The sequence below is a fragment of the Condylura cristata genome, unplaced genomic scaffold, assembly GCF_000260355.1.
Source record: "Condylura cristata isolate star-nosed mole 26May11 unplaced genomic scaffold, ConCri1.0 scaffold00028, whole genome shotgun sequence".
Taxonomy (NCBI): Eukaryota; Metazoa; Chordata; class Mammalia; order Eulipotyphla; family Talpidae; genus Condylura; species Condylura cristata.
In genome coordinates, this window is record NW_004567129.1 from 3442117 (window position 1) to 3459779 (window position 17663).

Genomic DNA, 17663 nt, shown 5'->3' on the forward strand with positions numbered 1-17663 from the left:
CTTTAAAAAAAAAAAAAGACAATAAGGAAACTTGAAATTGGAAAACAGATAATAAAACCTGGGTTTTTTGTTTTTTTTTTTAGTGTAATGTACTATTGTGGGATATCATTGTAACTCTTTCACTCTCATAGGTGATTTGAAAATCAAGGTCATATGAATTTGTACTGCTCACTTTAAGAATGTTAATTTAAAAGTTTAGTTCATGTTACATATTTCCAGAAAAAGAAAATCTCCTATTTCTTCAGTCTGAACGAAATGCTTTATTTTCATCTTCAAAGAAAGCTCAGAAGTGAGACTATCTGCTCCTTTGCCAGGCTCTGTTGGTCAAATAAGGACTTGTTAGTATTTTTTGTTAAGGCATTCTTTTCCAAGAAGAGGGCCAAATATCAAAAAGCAGATTTGTTGTATGTGAGTGCCTGGTGTTTGAAACTAACTCTTGTAATCTTAGTATTCAGAGCTATTTCTTAACACATTAGATTAAATTTCAGGGTGAATTCAGTTCAGAACTCCTGCATATTTATCTGTTCCCTTCAGCTCACTTAGCAACACTTGGAGACTAACCCCAGATAGATGGAAACCCAGTTAACAGTGGCAGGCTCCACCTTGCCTCATGGAGTCATAGTGCTTGTCTGTACTTAAGCGCTTCACGGCTCTCCTGCGACCCACCCCAACCCCCACACGCTTGATTCCAAGTGCAAAAGTCACCTAGTAGCTTTTACCTAAGCAAATTTGTGCAACAATATTTTCTTAAACATTGAGTTGGTTGTTCTCTTTTTGCTTTTTTTTTTAGCCCACTGACAAGGAACTGAGAGCAGCCATAGCATTGCTGACAGCTCAACAGACAGCTCTGGAAATGATTGTCAATATGTGCTGCAGTGAAGGTTTGTTACCAGCTTGCATGTACACATTGTCCCCTACGCTGAATGGGTAGGGGATTTGCTTCGGTGTTCCAGTTACGTGTGGTTTACACTCTTGCCAGAGCCCTCTGACGACGAGTGGGAAGAGCTTTCCAGCAGTGATGAAAGCGATGCGTTCATGGAGAATTCCTTCAATGAGTGTGGGGGGCAGCTGCTATCTCCCCTCTGCCTCTCCCATGAGATTCACACTGCTCTCACCAGCTACCTCATCCCAAAGAAGGTACTGTATTTTCATGTGAGGCTCCATGTGGAGCATGGGAAAGGTTACATTGAGATATTCTTTATGAAAAAAAAAAATTCCCAGATTGTAGGTAATTGGTAAGGTCATAGAAACAACAGAGTAGACAAAGTTTCTTTGTTAAGCCTAATCATTTTACTTAGAAGTGTGTGGGGAGTTTATTAAGGGTATAAAATGACTCTATTCTTCCACTTTTGCTTTACGGCCTTCCAAAAATCTAGATTTTTGAGAAAACTGCCTTTCCAAACAGCGTTGCAGTTGACATATGTTCTAAGGCCCCCACGTGGAAACCTTTGATTAGAAAGTAAGTACTTTTCTGTTTTCAGAAACATTTGTCATTGTGTTACTACGTGAAATGATAGGCCACGAGGTAGCTGACTCCTTCCCAAGACTCAGAAGTTCTGTTCCTGTGTATCTTCCCTGGAGAAGTGTGTGCATATGTATTCTGGGACATGAGAGCGTACATAGCAGTGCAGTGCACAGTTGTTCCAACCTGGAAATGATCTCTTTATCAATAGCAGAGTGAATAAATAAATGTTGACACAATCATATTGTAGAATACATAGAGCAATGAAAACGATCTGAAATAAAATTTACAGCATCAAACAAAAAAGGAGGGCACAAAAGAATAAACACACAGTGATTCACTTTTTATGAAGTCCCACAAGGCAACACTCTGGTATATTTAGGGGTGCCTAGAGGGTGGTGAGCCTCCCGGAAAAGCCAGGACAGGTTTGCCCGAAAGACAGTGGTGACCTTAGCAGTTGGCATGCCAGGGGGCAGGCTTGCAGTGTTTGTACCCCATCTTATGCTGGGCTTTTGCTTTTAAATTCTTCATGAAACGCTCTGTATGCATCGAGAACTCTACTGCATGCATGTCGTATGTCACAATTAAAAATCATCTTAAAGATGCTGCCATGTGTAGAGGTTTTTGCATCAGACTCTTGTGACTCAGGCCTGAGGTGTGGCTTGGAGGCACTGCTGAATTTGGGGTGCACAGTCCACCGTAAGATTCTGCTGACTGCCACGGCCCTCCTGCTTATGGCTAGATATTCCCAGTGAGAGCGTGAAGCTTAGGTCAAGAGTCTGACTGCTCTCAGGTAACTGAGAAACTCAGAATTCCTTCACTTCCTTTCCAGAATGAACACCATCCAGTGTAGAGCCCTGGTGTGTCTCCAGAACCTCGTGTCCCTCCTGGATGTGGACCACCTGGGGGGCGCTCCAGCCCTTCAGACGCTCGCACAGCATCTGTCAGAGCTGATCTTTTCTCAGCCAGGTAAATAGTTAGGCATACTGTGAAAGACTCAGCCGGATTTTGAAGAGGCAGAAGTGGGCTTTTTGGCTGTACGCTGTTTATCCTCCAACCTGAAGATGCCTTTCCCAAGCACCAGCAACCACACAACCATTTGCTTATAGTTGCCAGCAGTGTGGTGTCAAAACAGGTTGAATAAGCAGGTTTCTGGTTATTTTTTTCTTTTTCTTAAAATTGTTGGCGTCCAGTTATCGCAGGCCTGCTGAGGCTGAGTCACAAGTACCATAGACATTACCTCATTAAGGCCATTGGGTAATTCTCTGCTATTTTTCTTTTTCATTATAAAATCTGATTTTAGTTATGTCTGATTGAGTAATACATACATGTGTTGCAGGATCCAAAAGTTTTTCAAGGGCACAGAGTGGAAAACTCAAACACCTTTTTGTGGCTGAAGCTTACAAATCTGTGGTGTGGCTTAATTTGTACATAACACCTAGAGCGACACAGCACATGCTCGCCCAGCTGCACATCATTTAATGTGTGCTCCTTCAGTAGATTTTCACAGCTCATTGTAGGAGAATGTCGTTTAAGTTGGCTACATTAAACTATAAAGGATGACTGAGAGAGAGAAAAAAGTACAGTGGAAAATTCTCATTACCCAGCATGAATGTCTGGAATAGGCTAATGGAGATAAAAATCTGCGTTTTCTCGGCTTCTCAGCTTCAGTAGTTTTTGAACTTGAAGTTTTTGAACTTGGAGTTACGTAGTTGCTTTCTGCGCTAGCTTTAGAACCCTACCACCAGATAAGCTAGAACTCAGTTGTGTTACATCCAGTGTATTTTCATTGTAAACTATTTCATATGTCCCTATCTCAGACACACTTGAGTCCAAGAATTGATCTTTTTTTTTTTAAAGATTTATTTATTCATACAGAACTGGGGTACAGGCCAGAGATGCAGAGGGTGAGAGGATTCACCAGAGACAGAGTGGGGAGCAGAACAGGCAGATCGACGAAGTACACTGCTGAGTATAGCAGCGGGCGGGTCAGGAGAGGTCTGCCGCGCCATGTGGATCTCCTCTGGGGCAGGTGGGGACCGAACTCATGGGGAAGTGGCTTTAGCTTCTTAGTGCTGTGCTTTAACCCACTGCGCCACCAGGGAGGGCCCGATCTTTTTTTTTTTTTTTTTTTTAAGATTTATTTATTTGTGCATATAGACTGAGGCACAGGCCAGAGGTTCAGGGGCAGTGAGAGGATTCACCAGAGACAGAGTGGGGAGCAGAACAGACAGATCGACGAAGTACACTGCTGAGGAGAGCAGCGGGCGGGTCAGGAGAGGTCTGCGGCGCCTTGTGGATCACCTCCAGGGCTGGGGATCGAACTTGTGCTGAAGTGGCTTTAGCTTCTTAGTGTTGTGCTTTAACCCACTGTGCCACCAGGGAGGGCCAGGAATTGATCTTTAAAAGATAAAAAATACTAAGCTTCTATGTAAACATTCATTCAAGAGTTGACCACCAGGTCTTTTTCTTTAATCAGATTGGGGGAGATGGTAGAGGGTCCCTAGTTCTTTAGACTTTTTTTTTTTAATTAATTTATTTATGTATGTATTTACACATACAGAACTGGGTACAGACTAGAAGTGTGTGGGGTGAGAGGATTCTGTTGAGGGGAGTAGGAATAGCAGAGGAGACAGAAGAGGCCTGCCCCGCCATGTGGGGCAGCTCCCAGGCCGGGGATCACACTCAGGTTGCAGTGGCTGCTGACAGCTGTCTTTAACCGCTGTGCTATCAGGGAAGCCCTAGATTTCCATTTTGAACTCCTCAAATTGATAAGTACTGCTGTATACTTAGTGATGCTATTTTAGATTAATTTTTTTAATTCAGCAAATAAGTGTTCAGAAACATGTCCACTGTGATATACAGATACTTCTGCTACAGCTTTCATATAAACTGGAAGAGATCCAGTTGGTTTGGGGAAAAGAGGGTTTTTATCTGTCTGTTGCTAGGATTCCTACTTCTATTGGCGTCATAGGGGGGAGAGGCCGTAGGCTCCTGTTGCTTTTGCCCACTAACAGCCATTCCTTCTGTGGCTCCCTGCCACAGGGGAGTCCATAGTCAGGTCCCAGATGAGCAGGACCCACCCAGTTGTCTTCTGGCATCCAGGCTGAGGGAACTGCGTCTGCCTTAGTTTACAAAGCTGTCCTCTCAGTGTTTCCAAGTGAGAGTTCATATCATCCTCAAATAACACAAAAAGTTCATTTCACTTGAAAGAAACGCACATATTCTATGTCTCTGCTATACTGAAAACACTTAGGTATGTGTCTCCCAGTTGAGCTGGCTATTTGTGGTCACTCATGCTTGCATATTGATTATCAGGAAGGGGACAGGAAAAGCATACCAAGCTGAGCCTTGGAGAAACTGGACAAAGTTCCTGAATTGGGGGAAAGTATAATTAGATGCTTTTAATTTAAATACTTTTTTTTTAATGATTAGTCTTGACATAGTCATTTGTTATCAAGATGAAATTTTAAATAAAGGATAATCACATATTTAGAGACTATATTCTGACATAGTCCTTCTAAGTATTTGGGATTTATAAAGTAATTAAGTCCTCCAGGATCTGTATAGATAGTGTGAACTTTATTGGAGTATTTGATGGGGAGGATGAGGCCAAATTTCTGTATGTTTTTATTACCATGTTTGAGTTAAATATATAAGGCTCATATGCTGTAACATGTTTTCATTTTAATACTACATTATAGTTCTGAGACATTATGTATGATATGTACCTATGTTATATTTGTGGCTAATGTCAGAGATAAGAGGAGTTTTAAGTAGAAGCTGGCTTTTGCATTCAGACACTTATATTAAAAACTGTTGAGCGATATAAAACTTCAAGAAATTCTTAACAGTGTTGTATTTTCAAAGTGAGTCAGCTGTTACTGTGCATCATTCTATGCACTCTAAAGTCATGTAGGAGTCCCTGTTTTCCAGATTAAGGGAAGCAGAAAACTATTTTTCATTATAATTAGAATGATAGTCACACCCATTCTGGGATATTCTTTTATCTAATATTTTCTGTGTTCTATAATATTAAATATCAGTCTGAAAACTTCACCTAAATATAATTTGTTGCTTGAGTGAGTGTGGGTTGACTGTTTACCTACATTGAGGCATATTACAAATTCTTAGATACTGTACAACTTTGAAGGGAAAGGCATTTTGAGTGACCCCTTTTGTTTAACTCCTTTTGATAGTTAATTTCTTTGACACATTTGTCAGAAAGGCAGAGTAGTTTGAAGTTCCTTTCCGAATTAGGATTAATGACCAGAAAAGTGTGTTAAATAAAAATGGTACAATCATTTCCTTTAGTTTAAGGAAAATATGAATTAATACATAATGTAAAACTGTCACATAGTTTAGAGTTTTGAGTCTAAGGAAATGATTATTTTCCTAAGAATGGATGACAGGATAAAACTGATTTCCAATGTGTTCTGTTTGTTCTAAGTTAATTCTTTGTATAGTGACTCAGTTATTTTATGTGTAGTTCATGAACTTCTATAATCTACATGAGTTTATTGGCTCTGAACGTATGTTTCAGAGCCAATATACTGACTTTCTGAAGTTCAATATTAGAGCTTTTCAAGTTCCTGTTAGACACTAGGTTTTATGAGCCAGGCATGATTACCCCATCTTTCTGATGAGGAAGCAGAATTACAGAACTTCCTCAAGGAAATCTACTCTTTCAACTTGTAGTTCCTGAACACTTAGTCTGTGCCGTGCACGGTTCTAAGTTCAAGGAATACAGACATGAATGAGAGACACCAGGCCACTGTCCTTATGGAGCTTGCATTTTTGCATAAAGGATTTGACAGAATTTCTGCTGTGAAGAAAAAAATAAAAGCAGAATGGCATGAGATTCTGCCACAGGCAGCTTAGTGTGGAAAGGCCTCTCTGTGGGGGTAATATGTGAGCAGAGACCAGCGTGAAGTGAGAAGTCATATAATGGCAGAGTCTGTCTGTTCTAAGGCCATCTTAGTGTCTGTTCTGTGACACTGATGGAACATACTTTTGTATGTAGTAAGCATCTGAAAAATAGTCAAAAAATGTTACAAGCTTTGAATCAGATTTGTGCAGAACGGCCTCGCTATTCTGCAGGCAGTCTGGGGGGTGTGGGCATCAGAAACTTTAGGGGCATCACAGGGTAGAAAGCCACTATATCTATTACATTGCAAATCCCCCTAAAATGTTGTGACTTGAAAAACTGCGTGTTACTTGTCATGGTTTATGTAGGTCAGGGCACAATGGAGATGGTTTATCTCCACTCCACAATATCTGTGTTGATGTTTCTTAACGAGGTATTTACCCCCCACCCCAAGACAGCTGGTAGCATCTCTGTTGTTATAACTTGGGAGCTGCTGCCAATATCTGTAAGGTAGGGGATAGGGTTGCTGTTCCCATAGTACACAGGAGACCACTCAGGAACAACATAGAATCATCTGGTCCAAAATGTCAGTAGTACTAAGGTTAAGAAACCCTGGTCAGAGCCCTCCCTGGTGGCGCGAGGGGTTAAAGCACAGCACTATGAAGCTGTCTGCAGCCACCGCAGCATGAGTTCAATCCCCGGCAGCCAGGGAAGTGACCCACATGGCACGACAGACCTCTCCCATCCCACCCACTGTTCCCCTCAGGAGAGTGTTTCAGTCAGTCTGCTGTTCTGCTCCCCACTGTGTCTCTGGTGAATCCTCTCACCCCCTGCACCTCTGGCCTCTACTACAGTTCTTGTGTGCATAAATAAATAAATCTTTAAAAAAAAAAAAAAAACCTAGTCTGAAACCTCTTTTAGAAAAGCAGGAGCTAGAATCATTTGAAGTCTTACTTCTAAGTCGCTGCTGGGCCAGTGTCTGAACACTGACTAGTGACCTCTTCTGTGACCTGGGCTTCCTTTCACAAAAACTGGGTTCCCAGAGCAAGAGTTGAGAGCGGGGAAGGAGGAAGCAGAAATCATGTTGCCTTTCATGACCCAACCTGTTAACTTCCAGGCATTCTGTTATTTGAAGAAGTCATAAAGTCCCATGCAGATTCAGGGAGAAGGGAAGTAGACTCCATGTTTTTGGGAAGTGACAAGGTGTGGAAGATCGTGCAGGAATGGACAGGGAGCAGCTTTTGGCCAGGCAGAGAGAGATCTGGGTTGTAGAAAAAGCACTGGTTTGGGGACGCTCCACACTAGGCCTACCCAGCACTGCCTGGTGATCTACGAAAAACTGAGTTCAGTCTGCAAAAGCATCTGGGATCTGTTGTGTGCTATGGTGTGAGAGATGAAAATCCAGTGTTTGGAAGGCAAAGACTGTAGAGCACCCCTGTCATGGTTATTTCAGCTGTGGTCTTCATTCAGACTCAAGTACAACAGTTCATAGATGCTTTGGCTTCACTATCAAACGTGACTTCATTATCACAGCATGTAGTAACTTATACTTTAATTTGTTTTGAGTTGGTATTTTTCTACAAAATAACTTATCTTGGGAAAAGATCTATATTTCACTTTTGTGTTGTAGATTTTGCTAAGCATGTTGACTTTCTAGAAGCCATAAGTAGTGCCTTGAGGGCCCTTTTGCAAACAATGGCCTCCAAGAACATTTCTCAGGTAAGATTTTTAAAAGTTTTATGTGAAACTAGTAAAGATTCTGTATTTTTGGTGTGAAAACCTATGACTTAGCACCTTGTGAGTATTTTTATTACAGGAGTAGTGCGGAAGTACTTATAAAGGAAAATCACTTCCTTCTCCCTTCTGTTTTCTCCCCACTACAGCTCACGCACAGGATGTCTTTATTATTACACTTCTTACTGGACATTTGTGTTGTATTTTTTCTGGATATCATTTGTCATTTTAATACAAAAATAATACAAAAAATATCAAGCATGCCCTCCCTACAGCCCCTCTTGGATAGGTGCCTTACCACTCTTTTTTTTAAAGATTTATTTGTGCTCACAGAACTGGGGTATAGGCCAGAGGTGTGGGGTGAGAGGATTCACCAGAGACAGAGTGGGGAGCAGAACAGGCAGATGGACTGAAGTACACTGCTGAGGGGAGCTGCGGGGAGACAGGAGAGGTCTGCCGCGCCATGTGGGTCACCTCCGGGGCAGGGATCGAACTCCCACTGAAGCGGCTACACCGAGCTTACAGTGCTGCATCCTTACCCATTGCACCATTCTTACTTTGTAAGGAAATTTTCAAGCATCCTAGAAGCAGAGAAGAGTGTAACAGCCCTGCACATACCGACACTGAGCATCGGTTGTCACCCACTGCCATCCTTCTTTCACTCCTCTCCCTGACATGTTTACTTCCTAGAATAGTTTTTTTTTTTTTTTTTGTTAAGATTTATTTATTTATGCATACAAGAATTGGGGTTCAGGCCAGAGGTCCAGGGGCAGGGTAGGGGTGAGAGGATTCACCACAGAATGGGAAGCAGAACAGGCAAATTGACAGAGCAGGCACATGCCCTGCTGAGAGGAGCAGTGGGGAGACAGGAGAGGCCCTAGAATAGTTTAAAACACATCGTATTTCACCCACAGATATTTTACTTATGTGCTTCATGATGTGTCTGTGATAGACAATTACCTTAAAAAAAAAAAATCTAACCATGTGCCTTTACCAAAATCCCCAAATTAAGAGGTATTTCTTCATCATTTGCTGTGCTGTCTGAGTTCACTATTTCCTGATTGCTCCAATACGTCCTTTGCAATTGGTCTGTTCTAAGCAGTATTTAAGCAAGGTACACACATTGCTTCAGGTGATTTATGTTTTAAATTTTTAACAGCTTTCATGAGAGTTAATCACATTTTACACAGTGTATTTCAGTGTTTTTGGGTATATGCAGATTCTAAATCTCCACCTGCGTAGCATCTTCTCGGCCTGCCCCTTTGTCCATCCATGTCCTAACGGAGGACATTGGCCCTTGCCATGTAGCCCTGCCCAGCTCTAGATCCTGCTGCTCCATCACGTGTCACCGTGTGTTCCTCTAGTTCCCAGGGTTCCTAGACCCTGGGACTAGGACTAGAGTCGTAATTGGATTTACGTTCAGATTATTTTGGCCGCATGCGGCCCCTACTTAAACTTGGCAACTCATATGAATAGTGATGTGGAGTTCCTTGGCACCTTCACAGAATGGTCGTGGCAACCTGTGGCGATGGTTATCCAGATCCATTATCCTTTAGGGGTTGCAAAATGCTGACATCCTAGTTTTGACATTCCGCTTTTCAGAAGCCATAATTCTATAAATAATTACTTTCTGTCTCATCAGTTTGTGCTAAAATACGACAAACAAGTGTAGTAGTCCTCTCCCCATGGCCCTGTTCTCCAGAAGGACAAGTTGGTGTCCTACGAGTCTCTAAAGTGACCAGTGAATGATCTGTTTTAAGTATCATGATCTCGTGGTTTTTTACATTTTATATTTCATTCCATTATAGTCACTCTTTTTGATGCAAAAGTTGTCCTGTCTTTAGATCATAGGAGTCTATTCAAATTGGCTCCTGTCTCTCTTTGATACAAACCCAGTAGTTTCTTTCTGATAGTGTCTAAGAACAAGAACACACCTCAGGCTCATCTTGTACTTTTTCTTCTTAAAGACGAGAATCATTTATTTCTCCAGGAAGGCTTAAAGTCCTTAGAGGAAGGTGGTATTTTGGTCTGAAGTAGAAACTCTGGGGAGAGGCCCAGCAATCTATGTTTTAACTGGTTCTCAAGATGATTTCACACACACTTAAGTTTCAGAACCACTGTTCTCAGCCATCCTCACCCATTTCTTTCTAAAGTCCTCCAGTTTTGATTAACATATCACTGCTCTTAGTTGCCACCATCTGCCATCCGTGGGGCATGCCCATAGGGGCTCTGTTATGTTCACGAGTCCTGCGCCATCTCCATGATCTCAGTATCCAGTGGAAGCTCTTTCCAGGAACCTGACTTTGCAGTGCTTGGACCCCCTTCTTGTCAGGGGTCTTGCTGTCCTTTTTACTTTCATCCCCCAAGGCCACAGCTCTAGAGTAAAGCCTTTCAAACTTTACCCTGTTCTAGAGTTTAATGGGAAGTCTCTGGCGTTTCACCACTAGACATAGTATTATGCTATTGGCTTCTCTCATATGTACGCAGTACTTTAAAAAATTTTTTATATCCTTTTTTCCCCAACAACATAACTTTTGATCCTCAATTTATATGAAATAGCAATGGTAATAATCCCTGGCCTGTCTTGTGTCTGTTGAGAATCAGGAAACCCTATACCTGGATAGGTCCTATAGTAATAGAAAGTATTTTTATTGGTTTTCTACGCTGTGCAGGTAGTTGCTTACTGGGTCATTTTAAAGAAAAGCATTCCATGAACTATTGACAAATCATACCTGCTAAGATGGTAAATTCTCAAGCTGGCTGGGTGTTGGGCACAAACATAGAATTTTGACTTAGAAGAACCCTGGTCTAGTATTCTGTAAGGAGAAGAAACCAAGGAGCACCACGCCTAGCAGCCGTGCCCTGCTCCGGTCTGGCCTTCCCCTTGCAGGTGTGTGTGTGCTCAGGCTCCTCACACTGGGAGTCACAGGGCAGTGACACAGACTCTGCACGGAGTCTGTCCACACTCTCATAGGCATTAGGATGTGTTCTGAGAACTCTAGGCGTATCTGCTGTTCCCTTCAGATGTGTAGGAACCAATACAAATGATTCAAAACGAGTTTGATGGTTTAGTACTATAAAGTACTTTTTTTTTGGTAAAGTACTTTTATATATAATAGCAGCTGCCATTTAATGAGTGCTCTATACACATTAGTTAACCTCACAGTCACTCTGCATGATGGCTACTGCTGTTGATCTGTGTCACTGATGTGGAAATGGACAGCCCAGTGGAATTGTGTTACTAGTGCTGCATTGCCCAGTGGTAAGCAGTGGAGCTGGGATTTGAACCCAGGAAGACAAACTCTGTGTCACTTCACTCTTATAAACTACCTAGAGTAGTTTGTAAGAGTGAACGAGTTTTTATTGCATAATTCCCATTTATATATTAAAAATATTTTTTCTGGTCAATGTTGAAAAGAACTTAATGTACCCTTAGTGTGTATTTATCTGAATTTAAGTGCCCTTCAAATGAACTTGAGGAACCGAAGCCCTTTATGATTGAATAACAACAGTGACACAAACAGGCCACACTTTGGTTCGACTTATCCCTGTACTTGGGAGAGACTAGATCCTGTAATGATTTCTCCGTGAGAGCTTATTTCACTTAGACTTGCACGGCCTGCAGGGGAGGTGCTTGTCAGTACTGTTGCCCACGCTGTTGGGTCAGTTCAGTTTAACACTCTGCTCTCTTTTCTTCCCACAGTGCATGACTCCTGACCAGCTGATGTCGTTGTGCAAAGTGGGCATTTATAGTAATAATGTTGGGGTTAGAGTGAACGTAGTTAGTATCTTAGGAATCACTGGCAGTGTCCTAGCCAAAGAAGATGGTACACTTGAAACTCTCAAGGTAAAACAATATGCTTCTAACCTAAAATGTTTAGAAGTGGGGGAGAGTAAAAAAAAAAAAAAAAAAAACACTGGGGTTTAAAAAATAAACTTCTATGACCACCATAAGAAGAACTCAGTGTTGACTTTCACTGTGTGTAGATATGAAATGCACCCGTTGACTTTCACTGTGTGTAGATAGGTGCTTGAAACTTGTGACATTTTGCCATTTAGCTTTACTCTGGAGATAAATATATTTTTTTTTAGATTTATTTATTTATACATACAGAACTGGATAAAGGCCAGGAGTGCGGGGGTGAGAGGATTCACCAGAGTGGAGCAGAACAGGCAGATTGTTGAAGTACTCTGCTGAGGGGAATCAGCGGGCAAGTCAGGAGAGGTCTGCTGTGCTATGTGGGTCACCCCCCTGCTTGGGGATCAAACTTGTGCTGCAGTGACTGCAATAGCTTCACAGTGCTGTGCTTTAACCCTTGCACAACCAGGGAGGGCCCCTGAAGATACCTTTAAAAAAAATACATTTCTATCCAGTGAAAGACCAAGTTCTGAATTGTTAAAGCTGCCTCTACTTTCACTATTAAATAAAATGTGTGCCTATCATATTTTACTTATGAAGGAACCATCCACCCGAGTTCCTTTGCGCACCAGGCGAGAGCTTTGGAATAAGACCACACTGTCCATTCTGTGCCTCTCTGCGGATCTTCAGCAGCAGCCCTGATAGTGCAGGTGCACTGGAAACTCACTCTGCTTCCCATCAGCACAGTTGCCCACAAACTGCACTGTTAGCAATGAGCATCACTAAGAGTAAGAGCAAAAATTACTCTTCGTTGTGCTGATAATAATCGCTGCAGTGTTGGTTATTGACTAGTGGGTAGTGAATCCATTATTATAAGTACTTTTTAAATGGCTAAGAACTTTATAACTGCTGTTCACCTAATTTTGAAAAAGTTACACAGACACATATGAAGACATTTAGACAAGTAGAAAGAGATGTATAGTGGAAGACCACCTGCACCCCTAAATTTCTTGTCCTTCAGTTTACCCCTGGAAAGGCCACCTCTGGCAGCCGTGCCTTCACTGTCTTTCCAGAGGCTCTTCATGTCTAGCACATGAGTGAGGGGTACCTGGCTCATGGGCGCTCATGTCCTAGGTTCCTTTGGAGGTGTGAGTGCTTCTCGAGTGTAACAGAGGTTGAAAATGTTTTTATTTGGCCGTATTTCCAAGCGTGAAGTAGACGGTACAGTGAATTGGGTACGCCTCCCAAGCATAGCTAACAGTTTCTACTATCTTACCATGCGCTTCACATCGTTTCTTTGCTGGGTAGGTCATGGTTTTGTACCCCTTGTCTTTAAGTAGGACAGTTTTTTAATCACACCTTACAGTCATTTTTTAATTTGTAGACTACTTGGTTCAAATTTAAATTTTCCCAGTTCCAAAAAATACCTGTTTACAGATAGTCTGTTTGAATCAGGATCTAGAAACGTCGTGAGCTGTACGTGCCCTGATTCCTACGCTCACGTGGCCTGAACCAGGCTTTGTAGTGACACCTGCCACCACTTATTTTTCTCTCGGCTCCCGCTTCAGTTGTCCCGTAGGGTGTTCAGCCTCAGAATTTGTCTGACGCTCCCTTGTGGTGTTAACCTGATTCTTTCATCCGGTTTCCTATAAACTGGAAGCTAGACTAAAGGCCAGATTAGATTTAGATTCAGATTCACAATGTATAATGAATCAGAAAGACTACTTCACAGGTACTGCTGTGTTTCATATTATACTCTAGGGCAGTAAATCTAAATATCTTCCAGGTTCTGTAGACACTTAAATGCAGATGTGATATTTGAAAGTGGATGACTGACTACTCATGAGTCACCCTTGGTGGTAGACATAAAAGGTGAAGCAGAACCCCCCCAAAAGAGTGACTTCACTCACGAGCAGTTCTTTCAGATTGGGAGCGATCTATCTGCTCATTAACTGATTGTGGAAAAAATAGGTGAATGTTAAAAAGCAACCATGCAGTGAAGCAAAATGAGATTGTTTTATTCTTTGTGATTTTCATTGTCTTAGAATAATTTGTATATAATTTTAAAAGCAGATTTTGTTGTTGTTAATGCATTTTAACAGCATAAGCAAAGTCTTTTTGAGGGAGATAAAGGAGAAACGTATTGATTTCTAAAATCAATCTTCGATAAATGTGGCTCTTGATTCATTTTATTTAGGAATATAGACTAATAAGTTTAATGTAACTCGTGCGTATTGTAACTTGGTGTATTATAAATGCTGTCTTCAGTCTTACCCTGACATTTTTATATAAAATATGCCTATGCATGGAGTATTGCCACATCTAATGTTCGTGTGTATTTTGTAATATTATTATATTGAACTAAAACAGTATGTTGTCTACAGACCATTGGGTCCTTCCTGCTTGAGGTTGCAACCAAAGATCCTTCCCTGGTAGTAGCTGGAGAAGCTTTGGATGCCCTGTTTGATGTTTTTGCTGATGGTAAAGAAGCTGAAAGAGCCTCCGTTCAAATTAAATTGTTATCTACTCTGAAAGAGCTCCAGCCTGTCTTCAAAATGAAGGTATGTGGCCATTTTACTTAATGTTGAGGGGGAGAGGGTTAGTGCCCTCCCTGCGTGGGACCCCAGTGACTCATTGCGCTGGGCTCCAGGCCTGTGTGATGCCTGTGGTCGTAGTCAGGCAAGTCCTGCTCGCCTTTGGGTCACTTGTGCCTTGAGCCAGAGAGGTGTCGGCAAGTTCCTATAAACACCGCAGTCTGTGGCGTCTGAAGCACATGTCATGTATATTTATCACGTAATCATTGATTCTGTTGTTACAAATACTTCCCTTTAGTGCTCAGAAAAAAAATGAAAACTACCCAGAAGTCTTTATTGGGGATTCTATAATGGAGACTGTAACTGCCTTGATTTGCTGTCAGAAGCATCAAGGCTAATGTAGAGTCAAGAAGTAATTTTCAGGAACTGTGTGGCGGCAGAGGGAAGAACTAGGAATTTAAAGCCCCTTTACATCATTTGTCCTAAAGTTGAGATTTACCACTCTGTTCTATCTAAGACTCCATTTTAGAATTAGGTTATATTGTATTCTTTTGCTTTTAGTAGAGGTTTTGATGAAAAATTAACTTCTTTTGTTATTTTCTAGTATGTATTTCTTTTATATAAGTAGCCCCTACTGTAAAATGTAGTTCACATGGAAAGACCCAGTAAAAAGGTCTCAGGTGAATACGATTATATCTAGAAATTTAAGGCATAAAATAATAGCTTCCTTTTCTAGGAGAAAAGGAAAATTGTAACACATAACATGCACAATTCTGTTATCATTACACCTGAATTTAGTGTTAGTTTAAGAACATTAATAAATGTTTGGATTTTTTTAGCGTTTCCATGTCTTGCAATACATTTTAAATTTTAGTGATAGTAGCTGCCATTTATTGAATTAGGTTTTATCAGTAGGTGACCTCGTTCTGGGAGGAAAAATTTAAGATTTTGCTTTAAGTATGCTTTGTTCAAAGCCTCTAGTTTCTTGTTGTCTGTTTTATTAAGTAGTGAGAGTTTTTATTCCCACCTATTGCAGTCTCATCAGTAACCAAATTGAATGGTAGTTCTTTAAGCAAAGGCAAGAATACGTTATTATCCAAAAGTCATCACCGCCTTAAGCAACATGGGACTTTACTGAAAGTTCTATGATATATTCAGTCCTGCACTCTGTATGCTTTTACTTAACTTTCTACCTCCTAGAGTGTCTGCACATTCACTTTCAGACCTTTAAATTTCTGAAAAAGAAGTCTTCAGAGTAAGAAAAAAACATCTGCCCGCTCCTGATTCCCTGCACTGGCCAGGAGAGCAGCTGCAGTTAGAGTATTCAAATTCTGCAAAAGCAAATGCTTAGAAGGGAGTAAAGTAAATTTATGGAATAGGAAAAAACCCTAACTTCTAGAAGCTCTGTTATTCTGCTTGGTTTTTCTATTCCATATGCATTTCTATGGTTTTAATATTTAAATACAAGGTTTTGTTTTTTTTTTTTCTGCAAGGTGTTAAGGCCCTAATGGAACTGCCTTACTAGTCGGAAGGCAGCCTATAGCCTATCTGGCTCAGTTATGAATGAGGCCACAATTGCATTAAGTCCGGCCTGGTATATCCTTAACCCCAGGTTGTATTTAAGCACATTATAGTGCATTTTACTGAAGAACTTCTCCAGACCAATGGTTCTCAATATCCGCAGCAGCAGCACATACAGACTCTCGAACCCCACCGTGGAGCTACTGAAAATCAGCTCTGTGAATAATGCCACTGATCTGATTCTTACCAAGCCTTCCAGGTGATCCCGTTACACGCTGACATCTGAGGACCACTGCTAGACTGAAAAGGAGGCCCAGTTCACATACCGTAGTTCACTTTTTGAAATCTGTGATTCCGTGGTTTCTGTACCTGTCATTTAAAGCTACACAATCTCTATGACTCATGTATATATTCCACTTTCTCTAGTAGTGAGAGTACTCGTCTGGCAGCTGTCTTTATTTAGAAAACAGCTGAATACACCCCAAATTAAGTGCTTTTCATTATTTAAAGGCGTTAGTAACATATATACCAAATCACATGCAACATTTCTTGGCAGATACGAAAAGAAGGCAGAGGTAAATACAGTCCAGATCAGCTATGTGTTCTTGACAATGTGAAGATGAATTTGAGAAGGTTCATTGCTTATCAAGAAACTGTTGAGAAAAGACTGACTGCTTAATCTTTGAAAGACAGACCCATGCCTGTCCACCGTGTTCAATGCTAGAAGTACTAAAGGCTCTCCTTTGAAGGTATATATGTTTCTGAAAATCATTTTTAATGTCTACATCTTCTACATTAATTTGAAACCTGTCAGAAGCTGTTTTAAGCTCTGGGATCTGTGTGGCATTTGTTTCTCTACTTATGTTTCCAGCATGTTTTAAGCACTGGAAACACGAAGAGTGGAAATACAAAGGAATCTCAGCGGTTCTTTGTGGTTTCTTTGTGAAGAAACTTCCAAACAATCATATTCTCCTTGTGTACAAAAATAAGAAAATTCAAAGCATCTTGGATGCTTTTTTTTTAGCTGGTATCATTTTATGTTAGCTGAACCTCTAACTAAAATAGAAGACAAGCTTTATAAGACTTACAGATTTTGGTATGTAGTATATTTGTGATGAAGTAAACGAGTTGAATTGTATTTTGCTATTTTAGCAGAATATACTAAAAGCTAGTTAAAGTAATTGTCATCCATACAAGTGGGTGTGACCAGTTGTTTTGTAACGTCACTCCTTGACTTGATACGGTATCAGAATAAGCGGGAGATATTTTTTTTTAATAAATAACTTTTTAATTGAAAGTTTCGTGTCTTCCAAGATCCTTCTTACAAATATCAAATAACTATTCCTGGGTGTTTGCTTGTAATGGATATTGCTTTAAATATATGAGATATTAAAATCAAGACTTAATTTACTACTGTCAATATTCTTGAAGAACCAGCATGACAGCTGGGGCAGGGAGTGAATTTCAATGCATGTCACTATGTGATCAGCCCCGTCGGACAGGCCCCTGGGCACTCACCTGGTCAGAAAGTCGTCTGTGTGACAGTTTCACCACAGTTCATCTTAGTAGCGTTGTTAAAAGTTCCAATACTCAGTCTGTTGGCGCTTAACTTTTTTTTTTTTTAAAGATTTATTTATTCATACAGAACTGGGGTACAGGCCAGAGGCTCAGGGGCGGCGAGAGGCT

General features: G+C 40.9%; 1 protein-coding gene across 1 annotated transcript in view; it reads left to right on the forward strand.

Moving 5' to 3' along the window:
- Nucleotides 1-17321, forward strand: part of HEATR3 (HEAT repeat containing 3) — a 31563-nt gene extending 14242 nt beyond the window's left edge. Inside the window, 8 exon segments of the mRNA XM_004690327.2 lie at nt 791-881; nt 980-1137; nt 1377-1459; nt 2295-2431; nt 7960-8048; nt 11767-11910; nt 14307-14483; nt 16534-17321. Coding sequence (XP_004690384.1) covers nt 791-881; nt 980-1137; nt 1377-1459; nt 2295-2431; nt 7960-8048; nt 11767-11910; nt 14307-14483; nt 16534-16656 — 1002 coding nt within the window. The 3' untranslated portion in view covers nt 16657-17321.
- Nucleotides 17322-17663: the final 342 nt, after the last annotated feature.